General features: G+C 44.5%; 1 protein-coding gene and 1 long non-coding RNA gene across 4 annotated transcripts in view; one reads left to right on the top strand and one right to left on the bottom strand.

Moving 5' to 3' along the window:
- klhl2 (kelch-like family member 2) overlaps window positions 1–15,346 on the top strand; it is a 162,241-nt gene extending 146,895 nt beyond the window's left edge. For all 3 annotated transcript variants that reach the window (XM_072495938.1, XM_072495939.1, XM_072495940.1), the window contains 4 exons: window positions 1,629–1,757; window positions 2,998–3,138; window positions 3,236–3,379; window positions 14,022–15,346. In XM_072495938.1, the coding sequence (XP_072352039.1) occupies window positions 1,629–1,757; window positions 2,998–3,138; window positions 3,236–3,379; window positions 14,022–14,050 (443 nt within the window). In that variant the 3' untranslated portion in view covers window positions 14,051–15,346. The remainder of the gene's footprint in view (window positions 1–1,628; window positions 1,758–2,997; window positions 3,139–3,235; window positions 3,380–14,021) is intronic.
- The window catches only part of LOC140408564 (uncharacterized), a 23,059-nt gene continuing 1,531 nt past the window's right edge, over window positions 680–22,207 (bottom strand). The window contains exons 2-3 of the long non-coding RNA XR_011940142.1: window positions 3,208–3,301; window positions 680–1,180 (exon numbers count right to left, since the gene is read on the bottom strand). This is a non-coding gene — a long non-coding RNA (uncharacterized lncRNA). The remainder of the gene's footprint in view (window positions 1,181–3,207; window positions 3,302–22,207) is intronic.

The following is a 22,207-nucleotide window of genomic DNA, read 5'->3' as shown; positions in this document are numbered from 1 at the left end:
TATGTTTGTTTAAATTCTCAGCCCCTCGTGGGTACATAATAATATACTATGCTTGTCCATAGTCAATGAAGTCAACATTTTAAAACAATGCAGAAAACCTCTGTGGGAATCCACTTTATTCAGATTTATTTGCTCCCCGGCCTGCCCACCCCAAAGCCATTTTACTGCTTGCTGTGGTACAGTTCTACACATTGAATACCTCTCATTAAGAGGGCGCCATTCTTTATGCGTAAACCTTGCTACTGAATGATGGCAGGCTATTGAATGGGGACAGTCTGCGTTTGTTCTCCCCAGTACAGCGGAGACCACATTTTGAGCAGCGAATAAATGAGACAAAATTGAAAGAAGTACAAGTAAGAAGTGCCAGGGTGGCATGGTGGCACATTGGTTAGCACTGTTGCTTCACGGGTTTGATTCCCGGCTTGTCTGTGTGGAGTCTGCACGTTCTCCCCGTGTCTGCATGGCTTTCCTCCGGGTTTTCCAGTTTCCTCCCACAGTCCCAAAAGATGTGCTTATATGAATGCACATTCTGAATTCTCCCTCTGAGTACCCCAACAATAGTGTGGTGACGAGGGGAATTTTCACAGTAACGTCATTGCAGTGTTAAGCCTACTTGTGATACTAATAAAGAATATTATTAATAAAAAAATAGTTGCTTCGCCTGGAAGGAGCATTTGGATTTGTTTATTGTCACATGTACCAAGGTACAGTGAAAAGAATTTTTCTGCGAGCAGCTCATCAGATGATTTAGTACATGAAAATAAAGTAAAAGGAAATACATAATAGGGCAACACAATGTAAATACATAGACACCGACATCGGGTGAAGCATACAGGAGTGTAGTATTAATCAGATAAGCCCATAAGAGGGCCGTTTAAGAGTCTGGTAACAGCGGTGAAGAAGCTGTTTTTGAATCTGTTTGAGTGTGTTCTCAGACTTTTGTATCTCCTGCCTGATGGAATAAGTTGGAATAGTGAGTAAGCTGGGTGGCTGGGGTCTTTGATTATGCTGCCCTCTTTCCCAAGGCAGCAGGAGGTGTGGATAGAGTCAACGGATGGGAGGCAGGTTTGTGTGCTGGACTGGGCTGTGTTCCCGACTCTCTGAAGTTTCTTGCGGTCTTGGCTGAGCAGTTGCCATACCAGGCTGTGATGCAGCAGATAGGATGCTTTCTATGGTGCATCTGTAAAAGTTGGTAAGAGTTAATGTTGACATGCTGAATTTCCTTAGTTTCCTGAGCAAGTATAGGTGCTGTTCATTCTTAATTCTCCCTCAGTGAACCTGAACAGGCGCCGGAATGTGGCGACTAGGGGCTTTTCACAGTAACTTCATTGCAATGTTAATGTAAGCCTACTTGTGACAATAAAGATTATTATTATTAATTAGGGGTGTATAATCTCTTACTTTCATTAGGGGTGTATAATCTCTTACTTTCTACATTGTCAAAATTTAATACGAAATGGCATCTATGAATATTTAATATATTTGGAGGTAATCTCAGTACCATCTGAAAAGAAAATCTATGAACCGAACCTTGTATTCTCCATTATGGTGTGTAAATATATACAAAAGCTCTTGTCCTTTAACCACATTTTTTGTGTTTTTGACCACATTTTTTGTGTTTTTGCTAGGTGTGCTGTATGCTGTAGGTGGCTATGATGGAGCATCACGGCAATGTCTTAGCTCTGTAGAGGCCTACAACTCAGCCAAAAATGAATGGACCTACATTGCTGAAATGAGCACGCGTCGCAGTGGAGCAGGTGGGAATTTGGAAAATACAGACTGCACTTGAATGGGAAAGATTGACACGGCTGTGGGGAAAGAACAGTAGAATTGTTCCATTAGCTCTCTAGGATCTGGCATGTGATGGAATGAAGGGCTTTCCTCTGTGCTGTATTATTCTATGATACAATGAAAGGCAGTAACATACCCTGTTGATGATCACCTTTTGGAGCAAATAAATTATAACAGTATCTTTAACATTCATTAATTTCTGAATTATCTGCAAATAACAATCCGATTTCCTCTGCTATTTTTAATATTCTAAAATTTGTTGGAAAGTTATATTTTTTTGCTACAAATATTACACCGGAAATAATTTTAATACCTTTTTTAATGCAATATTTCAAAAAGGGAAGTTATGCATCTTCCTGTGATTTATTTATTTTTAAATGCAATTGTAGCTTCAGAGCAATCCCTAAAGGGAGTGCTGCACTGTCTGAGGTGCCATGTTTCAGATGAGACCTTAAACGAAGGCCACACCTACCCTCTCAGGTGGGTGTATATGATCCTATGGCACTATTTAAAGAACAGTTGGAGCGTTCTCGTAGTCAATTTTCCTGGTCAATTTTCATGCCGCAACCGACATCACTAGAACGTATTGTTTGTTCATTTATCTCACTACTATTTACGAGTCCCTTCTGTATGCAAAATGGCTCTAACAGTTCTCTGGATTAAACACACAAAAAGTAATTTTACTAGTTTTGAAGCATTTTGGGATGTTTTCATATGGTTACTTTTGTCATGTGCACTGCAGTATTCCAAATAAATTACATGGGATTGAATTTTATTTATAGTGCAGTGTACCTGAAGTTACTGCTCATGTCTCTTATGAACAGCTTTCACTTTGCTAATACAATACAGCCCCATCTTTGTAACAGTCAAAAACATTATTCAGCAAAGGGAAAGCCAAATTCATGACTGCAGCCAAATTCACTTGTGTTTTTTTTATATGATTAAAATTAGCTTACAATGGGAGCGGTGTCTGAAACAGTTGTAAAAATGTTCTTCTCATTCCCTGTCTTTGCCACCACTTCCCCCAGCCGCTGCACCAATTCAAGTATCAAGAAAAATGGATTCAGGAGGGTAATGGTGGGTTATGCAAGGTATATTGTTACAATCCACTGTGGTCGGCAGAATCATGGACGCTCCCTCGTTTCAAGAAAGGAGATCATTTTATCAGCAATCATGAGTAATTGGGTCTTGTTTGCATTGTTGCAGGTGTGGGAGTTCTCAGTGGTTTACTCTATGCAGTTGGAGGTCATGATGGCCCACTGGTGAGGAAAAGTGTGGAAATGTATGACTCCTCTGCAAATACCTGGAAGCAGGTTGCAGACATGAATATGTGCAGGAGGAATGCAGGTAGGATTGGCTAAGCAAATGTTTGTTTATTATTTTTGTTTGTGCACAAGGTGCAGGAAACAAACTAACCTCTTTGTCCTGCCTCCACTCCTGACAGGTGTCTGTGCAGTAAATGGTCTGCTGTATGTAGCCGGTGGAGATGATGGCTCCTGTAACCTTGCATCTGTGGAATATTACAACCCAGCATTAGATAAATGGATACTTCTACCACAGTGTATGAGCACAGGAAGAAGTTATGCAGGTGAAAAATAAAATTGCTGCCTTTTCTTTCTCAGTATTTGTATAGCCATGTTTACAGCACTCCATTAGTGTTATTTTACAGACCACCTTGGAGAGTTCTTTCGATGAATTGAGCTGGCGTCGCCTGTCTGTTGTATACGTGTCCAAGCTCTCCCTCTGCAGGTTTAATGGGATATTGCATCTTTCATCTTTGGTGCAAAACACCAAAGGAATTAGTTTACCGAGTTGCTTTTCATTTCATATTTTGTTTTTTTCCCATGTTTTTCTGGTTGATGAATGATCCAAATCATTCACTCAAGATCTAAGCAGCTGAAGTTGAGAAATGATAACCTTGTGACATCATTCATTTTGACATGTGTGCAAATTGTGGGTTTGATGCATCCATCATTCTCCACTGCCGGAGTAAGGTTGGACGAAACAGTGTGATATTTGCAACTGTCTTGGGACAACACAAACATGATTAATTATTTGTATATTTGATTTATTTCCTGCTTTATGGGCGAGGTTCTTCAAGATTCAATTCATAAGTCAGCACAGCAGACATATATTGCACTTGCTCCATGGCCCAGAGTATTGAGGTATATTGTTTATGATCTCCGTAGAGTGAACTTTTTAAAAGAGACTTGAATTTTCACTGCCAAACTGAACTTTCTTTTTGCTGTCTCTCGCACTCTCTCTCGCGCGCCCGCGCTCTCTCTCTCTCTCGTGTCTCTCTCTCTCTCTCTCTCTCTCTCGTGACTCCCTCTCTCTCTCTCTCTCGTGTCTCTCTCTCTCTCTCTCGTGTCTCTCTCTCTCTCTCTCTCGTGTGTCTCTCTTCTCTCTCCATTCGTGATTCTTCTGATGCCCTACCTCATCTCAACAATTTTCAGTTTTCTGGCCCTAATTGCCTCCGCTTCACTATATGCTTCCAATCCCTCTAACCTCCATCTCTCACCACAATGGTCTGAGAGCTCTCTTCTTCCCGCTTGAGCTGAAGCCTGAACAGTCCCCATCCAACACCATTCCCCTTTTCCTCCTGGCATCCTCATTGAGCAATTTATTTTTATAATAAAAAAATAAATTTTAAAAAATTTATAGGATGAGGGTGTCGCTGGCTAGACAATTTATTGTCCATCCCTAGTTTCCCTTGAGAAGGTGGTGGTGAGCTGCCTTCTTGAACTGCTGCAGTTCCTATGGTGTCAGTACACCCTCAATGCTGTTAGGATGGGAGTTCAGGATTTTGACTCAGCGAAGGAACGGCGATATAGTTCCAAGTCAGGATGGTGAAGGGAACCTCCAGATGGTGGTGTTCGCCTGGTATCTGCTGCCCTTGTCCTACTAGGTGGTAGTGCTTGTGGGTTTGGAAGCTGCTGCCTAAAGAACTTTTGTGAGTTCTTGCAGTGCATCTTGTAGATGATGCACACGGCTGCTACTCTGTGCCTGTAGTGGATGGAGTGAATGTTTGTGGAAGGGATAGCAATCATGCAGGCTGCTTTGTCCTGGATGGTGTCGAGCTTCGAGTGTTGTTGGAGCTGCACTCATCAAGGAAAGTGGAGAGTATTCTATTACACTCCTGACTAGTGCCTTGTAGATGGTGGACAGGCTTTGGAGAGTCAGGAGGTGAGTTACTCGCCACAGGATTCCTAGCCTTTAACCTGCTCCTGTAGCCACAGTATTGATATGGCTAGCTCAGTTCTGTTTCTGGTCAAAGGTACCACCCCAGGATATTGATAGTGGGGGTTTCAGTCTTGGTACTGCCATTGAATGTCAAGAGGCGATGGTTAGATCCTCTCTTGTTGGAGATGGTCATTGCCTGAAACTTGTTTGGCATGATTGCTACTTGTCACTAGTCAGCTGAAGCCTGGATATTATCCATCCAGTCCTTGCTGCATTTGGATAAAGACTGCTTCAGTATCTGAAGAGTTGTGAATGGTGCTGAACATTGTGCAGTCATCAGCAAACATCCTCACTTCTGATCTTATGATTGAAGGAAGGTGATTGATGAAGCAGCTCAAAGATGTGCCTGGTAGGTGGTTTTTCATGCTAAATTGCCCCTTAATTGGAAAAAAAATTGGATACCCTAAATTTACTTCAAAAAATTGATGAAGCAGCTGAAGATGCTTGGACCTAGGACACTATCCATTTTTTTTTTTCAAATTTAGATTACCCAATTATTTTTCCCCAATTATGGGGCAATTTAGCGTGGCCAATCCATCTACCATGCACATCTTTATGTTGTGGGGATGAAACCTACGCAGACACGGGAGAATGTGCAAACTCCACATGGACAGTGACACAGGGCCGGGATCAAACTTGGGTCCTCAGCACCGTAGGCAACGGTGCTAACCACTGCACCACCATGCAGAACCTAGGACATTACCCTGAGGAACTCCTGCAGTGATGTCCTGGAACTGAGGTGATTTGACCTCCAACCACCACAACCATTTTCCTTTATGCCAGCTATGGCTCCAACCTAAATTCTTCAACTTGACCCATTTCCTCCAAATAAGGGGTGTGGTTATGGGTACTCACATGGGCCCTGGTTATGCCTTTCTTTTTGTGGGTTATATAGAACATTCTTTATTCCAGTCCTACACGGGGCCACATCCCACTTGCTTTCCCATTACATCGATCACTATCAGTGCTGCTTCCAATCTCGTGTAGAACTAAAAATATATTAATTTACTTCCAGTTTCCACCCTTCTCTCACCTTCATATATTCCATCTCCGGCACTTCTCGTTCCGATTAGGCATTTTGTAGCCTGGACTCAACATTTGAGTGCAACAACGTCAGATCATGAACTCTGTCATCCAGTTTGAATCTTTTTTCCCCCAAGTGTAACGTACCCTGTTTTCTTTTTTTTGCTTTCAAACAGAGCTGACCTCTATTCTGCTATTAACACTTACTCTGGGGCAATGCTCTGTTCCTTTTGCTGTGACCATTTCCTCATTCCCTTTGCTTTTTGTTCCATGACATCTTTGATTTTTAACCTGCCTTCCCTTTTATTTCACCAGATCCCTTTCACCTAGTCTCAACAGTATAAAACTAATCACATTTCTACCCTCTTCAGTTCAGAAGAAGAGTCATACTTAAACCAAAACATTAACTCTGTTTTTCTCTCACCGCAGATGCTGCCAGTCCTGCTTTTCTGTAACTTTGTTTTTATTTCAGATTGCCAGCATCCACAGTATTTTGCTTTCATTTGAATTTCCAGTGACACTGAACACAAAACTATTTTCATGTTTTGAGAACATTACTGTGGAAAACAAACTAAAAGTAACATGGTCTAAACATTATTCAGTGGCTAATTTATAATCCAAGCTGCAGAAAAGAAATTGCCCATTTATCTTTGAAGGTAATTGAAAATATCCTGCTGTAGTTATGTTTTCGCTGTCCCTTAAGTGGATATTTTCTTCTCCAGGAACCAGTCCAAAGTTATTCTTGGCTCCCGATGGCTTTCTTCCTTTTTACTTTCCCACCCAGATAAATTTTAATCCCAGAACTGCCTTTCACTGTGAGGGTTACATTGGAGATTCCTCCCTCCAGCCCAAGATAGGCTAGTTTACCTGCCACCTTCAAATCCACACAAACTCAGTTTCATCAAGCTGAGCATGAAGTCCCACCCACAATCTGTGTGGTAACTGAAAGAGTCAGTATTTTCTTTCTTTAGTGCAGGACTGACCGCCTCTAACCCCGTAATTGGTTTCGCTCTTGTTTTCTCCTGCTCGCTCTCACTTCATCAGGTATATCTTGGAAAACCTGCAACCCGGTACTATAGTGACATTTTATTGCCTTTTTCCCCTTCACAGCTCATCTCTATGGCAACGTGAATCACATGGGCTTTGTATCCAGATACAAATGTTAATTATCTATCCTATAGGTTCCCAACCTCATGCTATCTTGGAATTAAACCGACAATTTAAAGTACAATCTTTTCATGAGTCCTGACGTTCTTAATATTCCCTGTGAGACTTGGGATTCACAGGTCTACCCTGAGTCAGCACGACTAATTGTACCATTGCATAAAGGTGTGACCACCTTGCACCTTCTTCCCAGTCAGTTGAATCTGCACCGACCGTCTGAAAGAGTATCCCACCCAAACTCATTTCTCCTCCCTATATAACGCGTTAACCTAACCTACACATCTCATTTTGAACACTAAGTGGCAATTTAGCATAGCCAATCCACCTAACCTGCATATCTTTGGACTGTGGGCCAAACCGGAGCACCCAAAAGAAACCTACACAGACACTGGGAGAACGTGGAAACTCTACACAGACAGTGACTCAAGGCCAGAATTTAACCCGGGTCCGTGGTACTGTGAGGCAGGAGTGCTAAACACTGCCATCCGGTCGCCCACCTGTGCTTGTTGGACAGAATTCTAAGCAGGCTACATGATCCCATTACCACTCCATTTTTTCATAAATTAAAGAGACAGTCCCAAAACATAACAGTCATTTAAACTTCATGTTTATAAAAATATTTTAAATTGAGAGAAAATGGACCTTTTCTTTGAAACTCGCAATATACAGCATCATGCCTTTTACAACATAGAACATTACTTATCATGGGTAATATCCGTACAAATATTCTAGTTTTTGCCATTTTCAACAAATGCTTGCCTTGAGCAATAAAAGTAATTATTTAATGTGTAATTAAAACAAACAGCAGGTCAAGCAACAAATGCAGACATTTCAAGTTGATGAGCTATCAACAGAAAGGTGTTATCTACCGTCTGTAAAATTTTATTTACTTTATTCTACAATTTAGTGGTGGGATTTTCTGTGCCCCCACGATGTGTTTCTCTTCCGCGGGGGTTGGTTTGCCATTGGCGGGAACGGCTGGAAAATGCCAGCCTTTGATAACTGACTTACAAATGCACTTTTGATAACCAAACAGATCATACTTGACCTGTAAAGGGGAAATAAATTGGGATAGAGGTGAAAAATTATTAGTCACTTCTTAAAAGGTATTGGTCATGTTGCTGAGTCCCCACATGCTGCAACCCAGATGTCATCTTGTTTCTCTGCTACTTCCTTCAAACAAATGCATCTTCAATCTGAAAAATAACTCCAGACACAACCATGGTGGAGATAAAGGGATGGGATCATCTTCTGTTACACTTTTAAATATGCCGTTTGTACTCACCAACTCTAATTAATATTTGTTCTATAAATATCTGACGAGACTTGTGGGGCCATTTTACTATTCAGAATGACTGTGCCTGCTCGTCTCTATGCTTTGATCTCAAGCTGTTGCAAATGGAACTATTTAAAATCTACCATTTTCCGCCAGACCATGAGATGTATAAACATAGAAATAGGAGCAGGAGGAGACCATTCAGTCCTTTGAGCCTGCTCTGCAATTCATTGTGATCGTGGCTGATCATACAACTCATAGCCTAATCCTGCTTTACCCCATATCCTTTGAACCCCCTTCGCCTTAAGTGCTACATCTAACTGCTTCTTGAAAACATAGATTCTTGGAAACATGTAATGTTTTGGCCTCAACTACTTCCACAGGCCGACCACTCTCTGGGTGAAGAAACTTCTCATCTCTATCCTAAATGGTTTGCCCCCTATCCTCAGACTGTGACCCCTAGTTCTGGACTCACCCACCATCGAGAACATCCTTCCTGTATCTACCCTGTCTAGTCTTGTTAGAACTTTATAGGTTTCTATGAGATTCCCCCCCCCCCCCCCCCCCCCCTCATTCATCTGAACTCCAGTGAATACAATCCTAACCAATTCAATCTCTCCTTGTATGTGTCAGTCCTACTATCCCAGGAATCAGTCTGGTAAACCTTCGCTACACTCTAGAGAAAGAACATCCTTCCTCAGATAAGGAGACCAAAACTGCACACAATATTTCAGGTGTGGCCTCACCAATGTCCTGCCTAATTGCAGCAAGACGTCCCTGCTTCTGTGCTCTGATTCTCTTGCTATGAAGGCCAACATACCATTTGCCTTCTTTACCGCCTGCAGTATCTGCATGCTTACCTTCAATGACTGGTGTATGAGGGCACCTAGGTCTCGCTGCACATTCCCATCTCCTATTTATCACCATTCCAGATAATAGTCTGCCGCTTTGTTTTTGTTACCAAAGTGGAAACCTCGCATTTCTCCAAATTATACTGCATCTGCCATTCATTTGCCCACTCGCTCAACTTGTCCAAATCACACTAAAGGATCTCTGTATCCTCATTACAGCTCACTCTCACACCCAACTTGGTGTCATCTGCCAATTTGGAGATATTAATTTTGTGTTCTCATCTAAATCATTAATGCATATTGTGAATAGCTGGGGCCCTAGAACTGATACCCACAGGATCCCACTAGTCACTGCCTGCCAATTTGAAAAAGACACTTTAATTCCTGCATTCACCAACATTTCTGGTATCTGATTTGTATCCTCATTTGTGAAGACAGAACCAAAGCATGTGTTTAGTTGCTTAGCCATTTCTTTGTCCCCTATTAGAGAGTCCCTTGTTTCTGACTAAGGGACCTACATTTTTGTTTTCACCAAACGTTTTCCCTTCACGTACCTATAGAATATAGAAGCTTTTACAGTCAGTTTTAATGTTCCCTACAAGCTTACTCTCGCACTCCATTTTCCCTATCTTAATCAATCCCTTGTTCCTTTTTTAAAATAAATTTAAGAGTACCCAATTCTTTTTTTTCCCAATTAAGGGGCAATTTAGCATGGCCAATTCACCTACACTGCACATCATAGGGTTGTGGGGGTGAGACCCTGGAAACACGGAGAGAATGTGAAAACTCCATCCTTGGTCCTTCTTTGCTGAATTCTAAACTGCTCCCAATTCTCAGGTCTATTTGTTTTTCATGGCCAATTTATATGCTTCTTCCTTGGATCGAATCCTACCTCTAATTTCCCTTGTAATCCATGGATTGGCCACCTTTCCCATTTTACTTTTGTGCCAGACAGGAATAAACTATTGTTGCAGTTCCTCCATGCACTCCTTGAATGTTTGCCATTACTTATCCATTGTCATCCGTTTAAGTAACGTTCCCCAATCGATCAAAGCCAACTCGTGCCTCGTATCATCGTAGTTTCCTTTATTAAGGTTCAAGACCCTAGTCTCAGAATCATCTACTTCTCTCTCCATCTTGATGAAAAATTCTACCATATTATGGTCGCTCGTCCCCAATGGGTCTCGTACAACTAGATTGCCAATTATTCCGTTCTCATTACAGAGTCTAGGATGGCCGGTTCTCTAGTTGGTTCCCCAATGTATTGGTCCAGGAAACCATCCTGTAGACACTCCAGGAATTCCTCCTCTACGGTATTGTGGCTAATTTGATTTGTCCAATCGATATGCAGATTAAAATCGCCCATGGTTTCAGATATTCCTTTATTGCATGCATCTCTAATTGGCTGTTTAATGCCATTCACAACATCACCTGCTGTTTGGGGATCTATATACGACGCCCACTAATGTTTTTTGCTCCTTGGTGTTTCGCAGCTCTCCCCATACAGATTCCACAATGTCACATTCCACACTATTGTGTTAATTCCTCCTTTTAAAAAAAAAAAAATTTAGAGTAGCCAATTATTTTTCTTTTCCAATTAAGGGGCAATTTAGCGTGGCCAATCCATTTAAGAGCCAGCACATCTTTGGGTTGTGGGGGCGAAACCCACGCAGACACTGGGAGAATATGCAAACTCCACACGGACAGTGACCCAGGGCCGAGATTCGAACCCGGGTCCTCAGCGCCGCAGTCCCAGTGCTAATCATTGCGCCGCATGCCGCCCCCTTAATTTCCTCTTTAACCAGCACTGCCACTCCAAGCATTTTCCTTTTTGTCTGTCCTTCCTAAATACTGAATATCTCTGGATATTCAGTTCCCATCCCTGGTCACCCTGCAGCCATAATCCCGATTATATCAAACCCGTTTATGTCTATTTGCGCGATTAGTTCATCCACGTTATTGCGAATGCTCTGCGCATTAAGGCACAAAGCCTTTAAGCTTGTCTTTTTAACATTACTTGTCTTGCTCCCAATATTTTTCACTGTGGCCCTGTTTGAATCTGGTCCTTGGTTTCTTTGCCTATCACTTTTCTTATTCCTCTTTCTGTCTTTTGTCCTTGTTTCCTCCTCCTCTGACTCATTGCTTAGGTTCCCACCCCCCTGACATTTTAGTTTAAACCTTCCCCAATCACTCTACCAAATACTTTCACTAGGGCATTAGTCCAGGTTCTGCTCAGGTGTAGCCCTTCAAGTTTGTATTTGTCCCATCTCCACCCAGACCTGGCCCCAGTGCCCCAGGAATCTGAAACCCTCCCCCTCACACCATCTCTTCAGCCACACATTCATTCAACATATCTTGTGCATCAGGTATCCAAATGAGTTTGAATAATTAATGATGAAGTGCCAGAGGAGGCCATTCAGTCCATTGTTCATAAGACCATAAGACATAGGAGCAGAATTAGGCCACTTGGCCCATCGAGTCTGCTCCGCCATTCAATCATGGCTGATATTTTTCTCATCCCCATTCTCCTGCCTTTTCCCCATAAATCCTGATCCCCTTATTAATCAAGAACCTATTTATCTCTGTCTTAAAGACACTCATGTGCTGGCTCTTAAAAGATATTCAATAGTCCGACCCCCCCCTGCTCTTTCTCCATAGCCCAACAAATGTCTCCAGTCCCCTTTTGCAAGTTATTGAATCTGTGACCACCACCTTTTCAGGTGGTGCATTCGGTGAAGATATTTGGTTTAATTGGTTTGAGTAGAATGGATTTATTTAATAGCTGGTTTCTATGAACATGCTGAGCTTGTTTCACTAATTAAAATAGCTGATCGTACTGTACAGTTTCAAACAAGGGATGAGTCTTGGACAGCATGGTAGCATAGTGGTTAGCAGTATGGCTTTGCAGCGCCAGGGTCCCAGGTTCGATTCCCAGCTTGGGTCACTGTCTGTGCAGAGTCTGCACGTTCACCCCGTGTCTGTGTGGGTTTCCTCCCACAAGCCCCGAAAGACGTGCTATTGGGTAATTTGGGCATTCTGAATTCTCCCTCTGTGTACCCGAACAGGCGCTGGAGTGTGGCAACTCGGGGCTTTTCACAGTAACTTCATTGCAGTGTTAATGTATGCCTACTTGTGACTTTAAAAGATGCTACAATTCCCGAACTATCAACCATATTGATCTGAATATTTCATATACATCTGCCACACGCTAGCATGCTTAGATTGGTAGAAGTTTAAGATTATGGATCAGTGTTACTGGCATGGCATGATAATCTTTGATTTGCAGAAATAACCTAATAACATTTAACCTAGTCATATTGGGCCAGCATAATGTAGTTGACCACAATTAGAATTCATTCTGGCCAAATACAAAGAGACGAGAAAGCAGTATAGGACAATATGCTGAAAAGGATGTAAAAAATAACATTACGCTAAACGGCAGGCTTTCAAAATGTAAAGTACATGGAAGGATGGGTCGCAAAAGTAGTTTGGAGAACAAAAGTAGGAAGTTAGAATGTAGGTACTGGTATAAGGAAATGACCCTTATTAAATAGTTACTGCACATCTGTCTCTAATCAAAGAAGATGGGAGTTTTTTAGATTTCCAGCAATGAGGGGGTTGGTTAGCTCAGTCGGCTCGAGTATGGTGCAGAATAACACACAACAATTGTTTGCACAAAAAATGAAGGAAGGGAGGGATGGAGAGTGATGAAAGAGAACCAGCTAAACAGTGTGAAAATTAACGTATTTTAAGACATCTAAGCTTTTTATAATGGTATGTTTGATAAATACCTGACATCTACAAGTCTTGAAGGAGAAGAATTTAGTGGAGCTTTAACTTGACATTTTTCGAAGTTCCTTAAGACTTGTGGATCTGAACATAGTAATGATTAGGTTATGGTCAATTGAAATCAAAATGCAATTCCTGTGTGAAGGTGTCCACAATTTCCTCCAAATTGTAAATGTAAATAATCTTTATTGTCACAAGTAGGCTTATATTAACATTGCAATGAAGTTACTGAGAAAAGCCCCTAGTTGCCACATTCCGGCACCTGTTCGAGTACACAGAGGGAGAATTCAGAAGTCTCAGCTGTTTTGGGAATTGAACCCGTGCTGCTGGCCTTGTTCTGCATCACAAACCAGCTGTCTAGCCCACTGAGCTAAACCAGTCCTGCTACAGGCAGTATCATGGGAAATTCACTCATTTGATTTTTTTCACAAAGGTTGAGGCACATCTGGATTATAGACCAGTGTATTTAACATCTACTGCGAGAAAAATACAGAATTGCACAAATTGAGAGGAAAGTCTTTGAAGTGCTTGAGAGGCATTTACTCATAATTTGGGTTTTATTTACAATTTTCAATCTGCTCACCTCTGCAGAGTATAGCTTTCCTTGTGAGCTGATGTTGCAGCATAACATTTGCCGTGAATTTCACAAAATGTCAGTACCAACCCGTTACTTGTGTATTAAGTACATGTTTCTTGTCTGCAGGATGAGGTAGATTTTCCAGTTTTCATCCCATAGGAATTTTACCAGAACCATCAGACCTTCCTGCATCGTTCTTGCTCGAGCAAAGAAGGACATTCTGCTCATAGTTGATTTCATATCTATTAAAATAACCTTCTGTTCTGCTCCCCCACACAGGACTATAAAAATCTTTTCTCTCTTTTAGGTGTTACAGTAATTGACAAGCCTTTATGATTAAAGTACGCTGGATACGTTGAACATTGGATTCTGCATTGAAATGGTATTTCATGAAGTAGCTCAACTTTTTAGCACTTCTTTTCTGATGATCACATTAGAAGCAAGCATTTAAAGCAGTGTGGAAGAGGGCAGACAACCATGTCTTGTCAACCAGAATAGAAGATCATGATGATTGCACTTGATAGAAGCACTACATAGAAAGGGGCTACATTACAGCTTTCAGCGAGTAGTGTTGGACTGGAGCCTTAAAGTATAGGATTTGAAAATCAAAAGCTGCTATAGAAATACCGACATGTCGGTGACTTGTGATGTGTGAAACAAAGCAACACTTCGTTATGGACACTACAGTTAGTGGCTTCACAAATCTTGTGAAAAGCAGAGTAATGGTTACAATTGTATAGTGGCAAATAAACTGGTTCCATATGTTTAACTATGGAGATTGATATGTAAGTTGCCAACAGTTACAGTTTGGTTACAGGACCATAATTTTGTCTACCATTTGCTGTTGGCAGCACTTCAACACTTGATTAAATATTTAATTTATTTTTGATTCGGTACTGAAAAAATACCAATCAATAGTAGTATTTGTAGATATTGAAAGTTTAACACTAAGTTATCATTTTGGAGAGGAAAAAAAAAGACTGTACCAAAACTTTTAAATGCATTTCCAATTTTAAAGTCATTGAACGAATAAATGAGTGCAGGAGGATTTTGAAATGTATGATTTGTTCTTTGTTTCTATTAAATCATGACCATGTTTTGATGCATTCCTACTTTTCCTTGACTCTTGGTTTACTTGTTCTTGGCATGAAGAGTAGTGTTGTAAGTTTACATTATTAAATGATATGCATTTTCCCTGAATTGCATGTTGTGTTGCCCATGTACAGTATAATTATGTACTGGTTACATTTTGCTGCTTTTCTTTTGAGTAACACTTGCCAGTTATGTCTAGTGTTCTGCTTAAATGCTGTAAGAAATATGAACACTGAAAAATGTATTTGTTTTGTGGGGGTGGGGGGGGGGGGGTAAAGAGTGATAACTGCTCCTGCTTTATTCTGATTGTTTAAATAAAGCTTTTTATCGTGTTTGATTTGTAAATCTCTCCTTTTTTTTTTAGAGCAGGTGTAAGTATGATACAACTATCTATAAGTTGAAAGATGTTAGGGTTAACTTGGGGAGATGAAGGATTTGATGTAAGCTGGTTAATCATTCGTATGTCAATCTTGTTTTCTACCGTGTTCTGTAAACAGTGTAACGTTGTGAAGACTTTTACTAAAGTGCTGATGCTGTTCATTTTAACTGCATTATTTTCTTTCTGTTAGTCACATCTCAGACATTTGAGGAAACTCACTACAGTTCTTGAACGTAATCTCCAAGCTACACTGTTAGGAAATCCGTGTCAATAGAGTTTCTGTATGCCAAGTGTCCAACTAATTCTTTTAGGAACACAGTCCACTTCTGCAAATCTGGAGAACTCGAAGTTGTCAAGAACCAAGGCTAAGGGCCAACAAAATATGTTCAGTTTAGAGACTGATGCAGGATCAATGACCACTAAAGCGAGGTTGTAGTCCAACTGAAGGCTTTAATAAGCTAGATGTTTCCCCCAGCAGCTCAGGTACAGAATGAAGGCTGCTGGGCGGCACGGGTTCTTGTACCCCGCCTAGCAGGGCGGAGCTACCATACATCGTGGTAGAATTAGTTATGGGGGTACCATAATACCTCCGTACAGTGTTTTGTAACTATTTACAATTCTGATAGCTATGTACATTTGATGGTTTACATTTACAATTTAAAATGGAGCAATCGGTTTACAGTTTACAGTCTACAATTTAAAATGAAGCAATCGGTCGATCGGGGGCCCTGGTCGTCCTCTGAATATCGGAGCTTCGGCGGTGACTCCGGTGGAGGCGCGGCGTCTGTGACTCTGGGAGCATGGCTTCGATCTCCATGGCAGCTTCGGCACCCCCAGACGGCACTGGTGGGGAAAACGGTTGACCTGAGAAGGGAGCACCTGTGGGGAGCGCGGTGGGTGGGGGGGGGGGCCGGCGGAAGGACCGATCCTCCTGTAAGGTGCCCCGATGGAGGGGAGGGTGGGACTGGTGGCTAGGGTGTGCGTGGGGTTCCGGCGGGCGCCAGGTCTCTTAGGGAGACCGTATCTTGTCGGGCTACGCCACGTAGACGTACTGGGGTTAGCATGGAGTAGATGGACCCTCTTGACCAACGGGTCCCACTTGTGCGCCCGCATGTGTTTTCGGAACAGGATGGGTCCGGGTGCTGCCAGCCAGGTCGGGAGCGAGGTCCCAGAGGAGGACTTCCTGAGGAAGACGAGACGTTCATGAGGTGTCTGGTTGGTGGTCGTACAAAGCAGTGACCGGATGGAGTGGAGGGCATCCGGGAGGACTTCATGTCAGCGGGAGACTGGCCGGTTCCTGGACCGGAGGGCCAGTAGGACTGTCTTCCAGACCGTTCCGTTCTCCCTCTCTACCTGTCCGTTACCCCGGGGGTTGTTACTGGTCATCCTGCTCGAGGTGATGCCCTTGCTGAGCAGGAATTGACGCAGTTCGTCGCTCATAAAGGAGGACCCCCTATCACTATGTATGTAAGCGGGGAATCCGAACAGTGCAAAGATGCTGCGGAGGGCCTTGATGACTGGTTGCGGTCATGTCGGGGCAGGGGATGGCGAATGGGAACCGGGAGTACTCCTCAATCACGTTCAGGAAGTACGTGTTGCGGTCGGTGGAGGGGAGGGGGCCTTTGAAGTCCATGCTGAGGCGTTCAAAGGGACGGGAAGCCTTTATCAGATGCGCTTTCTCTGGTCGGTAGAAGTGCGGTTTGCACTCCGCACAGATTTGGCAGTCCCTGGTGGCTGTCCTGACCTCCTCGATGGAGTAGGGCAGGTTGCGGGCCTTGACAAAATGGAAAAAGCGAGTGACCCCTGGGTGGCAGAGGTCCTCGTGGAGGGCTCGGTGGCGGTCCACTTGTGCAGTGGCACATGTGCCGCGGGACAGGGCGTCAGGAGGCTCATTTAGCTTCCCGGGACGGTACAAGATCTCATAGTTGTAGGTGGAGAGTTCGATCCTCCACCTCAAGATCTTGTCGTTTTTTTATCTTGCCCTGCTGTGCATTATCAAACATGAAAGCAACCTACCGTTGGTCCGTGAGGAGAGTGAATCTCATGCTGGCCAGGTAATGCCTCCAATGTCGCACAGCTTCCACTATGGCCTGGGCCTCCTTTACGACTGAGGAGTGGCGGATTTCGGAAGCATGGAGGGTACGAGAGAAGAAGGCCACCGGTCTGCCCGCTTGGTTGAGGGTGGCTGCCAGAGCTAAATCGGACGCATCGCTCTCGACCTGGAAGGGGAGGGACTCGTCAATGGCATGCATCGTGGCCTTTACAATGTCTGTTTTGATGCGGCTGAAGGCCTGGCGGGCCTCAATCGACAAGGGAAAAGCTGTGGATTGGATCAGGGGATGTGCCTTGTCCGCATAGTTGGGGACCCACTGGGTATAGCTGAAAAACCCTAGGCAACGCTTCAGGGCCTTGGAGCAGTGAGGGAGGGGGAACTCCATAATGGCATGCATTCAGGGTCGGGACCCATAACTCCATTTCGCACTATGTAGCCGAGGATGGCTAGGCGGTCGGTGCTAAACACGCATTTATCCTTCATGTATGTAAGGTTAAGGATTTTTGCGGTCTGAAGGAATTTTCGGAGGTTGGTGTCGTGGTCCTGCTGGTCGTGGCCGCAGATGGTGACATTATCGAGATACGGGAATGTTGCCCATAAACCGTACCGGTCAACCATTCGGTCCATCTCGCGCTGGAAGACCGAGACCCCGTTGGTGACACCGAAGGGAACCCTTAAGAAGTGGTAGAGCCGCCCATCTGCCTCAAAGGCAGTGTATTTGCGGTCACTAGTGCGGATGGGGAGCTGGTGGTAGGCGGATTTGAGATCCACCGTGGAGAAGACCTTCTAATGCGCGATCCTGTTTACCAGGTCGGATATGTGGGGGAGAGGATACACGTCCAGCTGCGTAAACCTGTTGATGGTCTGACTAGGCGATGACCATCCTATGTTTCTCCCCGGTCTTTACCACCACTATTTGAGCGCTCCAGGGGCTGCTACTGGCTTCAATGACCCCTTCCCTCAGTAGCCTTTGGACCTCTGACCTAATAAAGATCCCGTCCTGAGCACTGTACCGTCTGCTCCTGGTGGCGACGGGTTTGCAATCCGGGGTGAGGTTCGCAAACCGGGAAGGCGGATCGACCTTGAGGGTCGCGAGGCCGCAGACAGTGAGGGGGGGTATAGAGCCGCCGAATTTGAAGGTTAGGCTTTGGAGGTTACACTGGAAGTCTAAACCCAGGAGTGTAGCTGTGCAGAGGTGGGGAGGGACTTAGAGACGGAAATATTTGAACTCCCTTCCCTGGACTGAGGTTTGCTACACAAAACCCCTTTATTTCCACTGTGAGAGAACCGGAGGCCAGGGAGATTTTTTGATTAACGGGTGGATGAGGAGAGAACAGCGTCTTACCGTGTCGGGGTGTATGAAGCTCTCCGTGCTCCCAGAGTTGATTTAGACAGGATGTCTCGTGCCCGTTGATGAATATGGTCGTTGTAGCAGTTGAGTGTTCAAGGCCGGGACTGATCCAGGGTCTAATCGCAGAAGTTGAGTTTTCTTCGGGCAGTGCGTGGTCAGCCGAGCTGGGGTCCTGGGGGTTCATCCAAGATGGCGGTTCCCATTAGTCGCACATGGCTGGGGGTGCACAAAATGGCGGTGCCCATCCCTCCAACGTGGCACCCGCGGAACAAGATGGCTGTGCCCGGGGTCAGCACATGGCCCTGGAATAGGAAGATGGCGGCGACCGCTGGCCGCACTGGGACCGTGGAGATGTTTGTGGTTGCGGTCCGCATTTACTGCGGCAACCGCACGGGCCTGACATACCCCCACGAAATGGCCCTTTTTGCCGCATCCCTTGCAGGTAACCGGGCCGGGCAGCGCTGGTGGTGGTGCTTGGCCTGCCCGCAAAATTGGCAGTGGGCCCTCCCAGGGTTGCCAGGCTGCCTTGCAGCGCAGGCCTGTGGGGGGATGGGGGAAGTCTCGGGGTCGGCTGCGGAGGGGTTCCACGCTGCCCAGGGGGTTGCCACGTGGTCAGGAACATAAGCGCGGGCGTTCCTGGAGGCCACGTCCAGGGAATCTGCAGGGCCCGTGCCTCCCTGAGACCCAGAGTGTCTTTTTCTAACAGTCGCTGGTGGATTTGTGTGGATAGCATACCTGCCACGACAGCGTCCCGGACTAAGAGTTCAGTGTGTTCGCTCGCCGAAACTTGCGGGCAGCTGCAGCTTCTCCCCAACACCAGGAGTGCACAGTAGAATTCTTCCAGCAATTTCCCCAGGGGTTTGTCGCCTTGTTGCAAGCAGGTGCCGGGTGTAGACCTGGTTTACCAGGCGAATATAGTGTCCTTTTAGCAGCTCTATTGCTGCATCGAAGTCTTCCGCTTCCTCTAAGGGTGTAAATCGCCGGGCTCACCCTTGAGTGCAGGACTTGCCGTTTCTGCTCTCCCGTGGGTGTGTTTTCGGCCGTCCCGAGATACCCTTTAAAGCACGCCAGCTAGTGCTTCAAGATTGCCACTGAGTTCACCGCGTGGGGGTGGAGTTGCAGACACTCCGGCTTGATTCGGAGCTCCATCCTTTCTTCTAAAAAAAAAACTAGCTTATTAAATTGATGCACGATCAATGACCACTAAAGCGAGGTTGTAGTCCAACTGAAGGCTTTAATAAGCTAGATGTTTCCCCCAGCAGCTCAGGTACAGAATGAAGGCTGCTGGGGCAGCACTGGTTCTTATACCCTGCCTGGCAGCACAAAGCTACCATACATCCTCCAGCCTATCAGGTTCTGTAATACCTATAATACCACCGAGACAAAAAGCTGTAATACAATTTTACACGTTGGGGGGAATAACCTTTTTATCTCCATGATTTAAATTTTATCTTTAACTTAATGGCTTGTTTTTCTGAGCACAAACCTAACAATGGAATATTTTCAGAAGCATCTAGACAATATTTTGTTTTTATTTGTTCATGGGATGTGGGTGTCGTTGGCTGAGCCAGTATTATTGGCCAACCCCGAGGGCAGTTAAGAGTTAATCACATTGCTGTGGATCTGGAGTTATATGTAAACCAGCTAAAGATGACCTTCCTAAAGTTTTCTTCCTAAAGGACATTAGTTAACCAGATGGGTGTTTATGACAATCGACAATGATTTTGTTGATCACCTTTTAGATTTTTAATTCCAGATTTTATTGAATTCAAATTTCACCATCTGCAATGGCAGGGCTTGAACCTGGCTCCCTAGAGCATAACTCTGGATCTCTGGATTAGTAGTCCAATACCACTACGCCATCGCCTCCCCTTATGCACAAATTAGAATTGCCTTAACAGTGCAACATGTTCTGACGTTGCAAATTTCAGAGCAGTTAGAAATTAAATGTCTATCCCCAGCGGCAGCATTGTAAACAAATGAACATTCATTGTAGCTCTTCAGCACCACTAAAACTCATACTTCTACCACATCGGTACTCCAACTTTCGATTGGATCTTCAATCAGAAGCAAACTAGGGTGAGTCAGGGAGTGGGAGGTTTGGCAAGAGGGTGGGTCGGGGGGAGAGAGAGAGAGAATCAACAACTCTGGACTTTGGGAGACTGGGAGCAGTAACTCCAAAAAGGTGCAAACGGGTCTAGCGGAAAATAATGTTAAAACATTTCTAATGGGATTACAGCCCTCATTAACTTCCTGACATTATACAGTCCACATTTAACATTTAGTCTAAAGGGAGAGACGGCAGAATTTGCAGTACGGACGGATTTAGGTGCCCTGCATGAACTATAAAAGGCTAGCATGCAGGAAGAAAAATGGCTCATTGGCCTTTATTGCAAGGAGGTTGGCGTTTTAAAAATAAGTAAGTCTTGTTACAACTGTACACTGCGTTGGTGAATCCCACCTCAAGTACTGCAAATGGCTTTAGTCTCCTTATTTAAGAAAGTATATGCTGGCATTGGAGTCAGTTCATAAAAGCGTCACCAAGTTGATTCCTTGCATAGAATAGTGTTATCTTCTGAAGAAAGTCTGAAAAATCAATGTGTAAGTCAATGTGTATGTTAATTGGAGTTTAAAAGAATGAGAGATGAACTTATTGAAACATAAAATTCTGACGGTAGCTGCTAAGAGGTTGTTTTTCCTTGTGTGGGAATGTAGAACTGGGGCATCAATTAAAAATAAGGGGTGGGATTCTCCGTTCCTGAGACGGTTAACGCCGAGGCCGGATTTGTGGACTTCCATGACAGTAAAACTGGCACCGAGCCTGGACCGATTCAGTGACTGTGGAGGGGCTAGCACCGTTGCCACATGGAACAAATCGATTCCATTGAAGAACGGTGCGGGATTTGCAGGGACTGTGATTGACACTCGGGAGGCTGACCAGCTGCAGCTGCATAATACACATTACAATCCCCCCACACACTCATCCCAACCAGCAAGATGGCATTGGTTGTGCTAGAGCTCTCCCATCACCCTGATGGGTCGGCTAGGGCCAGAGGGTACCTAGGGGAGTGCCCTGGGGGGACACCCATATGATTCGTGGCCCTAAGTTCACTGAGCAGTCAGTGGCGTGCGCAGCTGCATAGCTGCCTTGTAAGCTGTGGCAATGGTGTTCTGTGCCCGTTCATCCCAAACCCACCTCCTGGCTACTCTGACCCTGGCAGAAGCCGCCGCCCCCTCGCCCCCCCCCCCCCCCCCCCCCCCGGCCAGCGGCACAACTGTCAGCACACTATGGCGATGTTGAACACTTTCCATACCCCCTCTCTGTCAGCTTTCATGATTTTTAAAAGCACAAGTGAACCTTGCTGTTGGGATTTTGGCTGACCCATCAGAGGTGGAGTTTCACGGAGGCCCCGGAGAATGCCTGGTCAGGCTCGCTAATGATATGCTAACGCCGTTTGCATGCGGAGTGGAATGCATTGAGGCACTGGAGAATTGCAATTTGGTGTCAGCCAATTCTCTGCCCAATCATGTTTTGCGATTCCGATGTTGGCCGATGGAGAATCCCGCCCAATAGGCGAATGAATCAATGAAAAAATGAGGAATTTCTACTGAGGCTTC

Source organism: Scyliorhinus torazame, chromosome 3 (genome assembly GCF_047496885.1).
Source record: "Scyliorhinus torazame isolate Kashiwa2021f chromosome 3, sScyTor2.1, whole genome shotgun sequence".
Classification (NCBI taxonomy): domain Eukaryota; kingdom Metazoa; phylum Chordata; class Chondrichthyes; order Carcharhiniformes; family Scyliorhinidae; genus Scyliorhinus; species Scyliorhinus torazame.
Note: the sequence above shows the minus strand (reverse complement) of the source record. Positions and strands in the feature narration are given on the sequence as shown.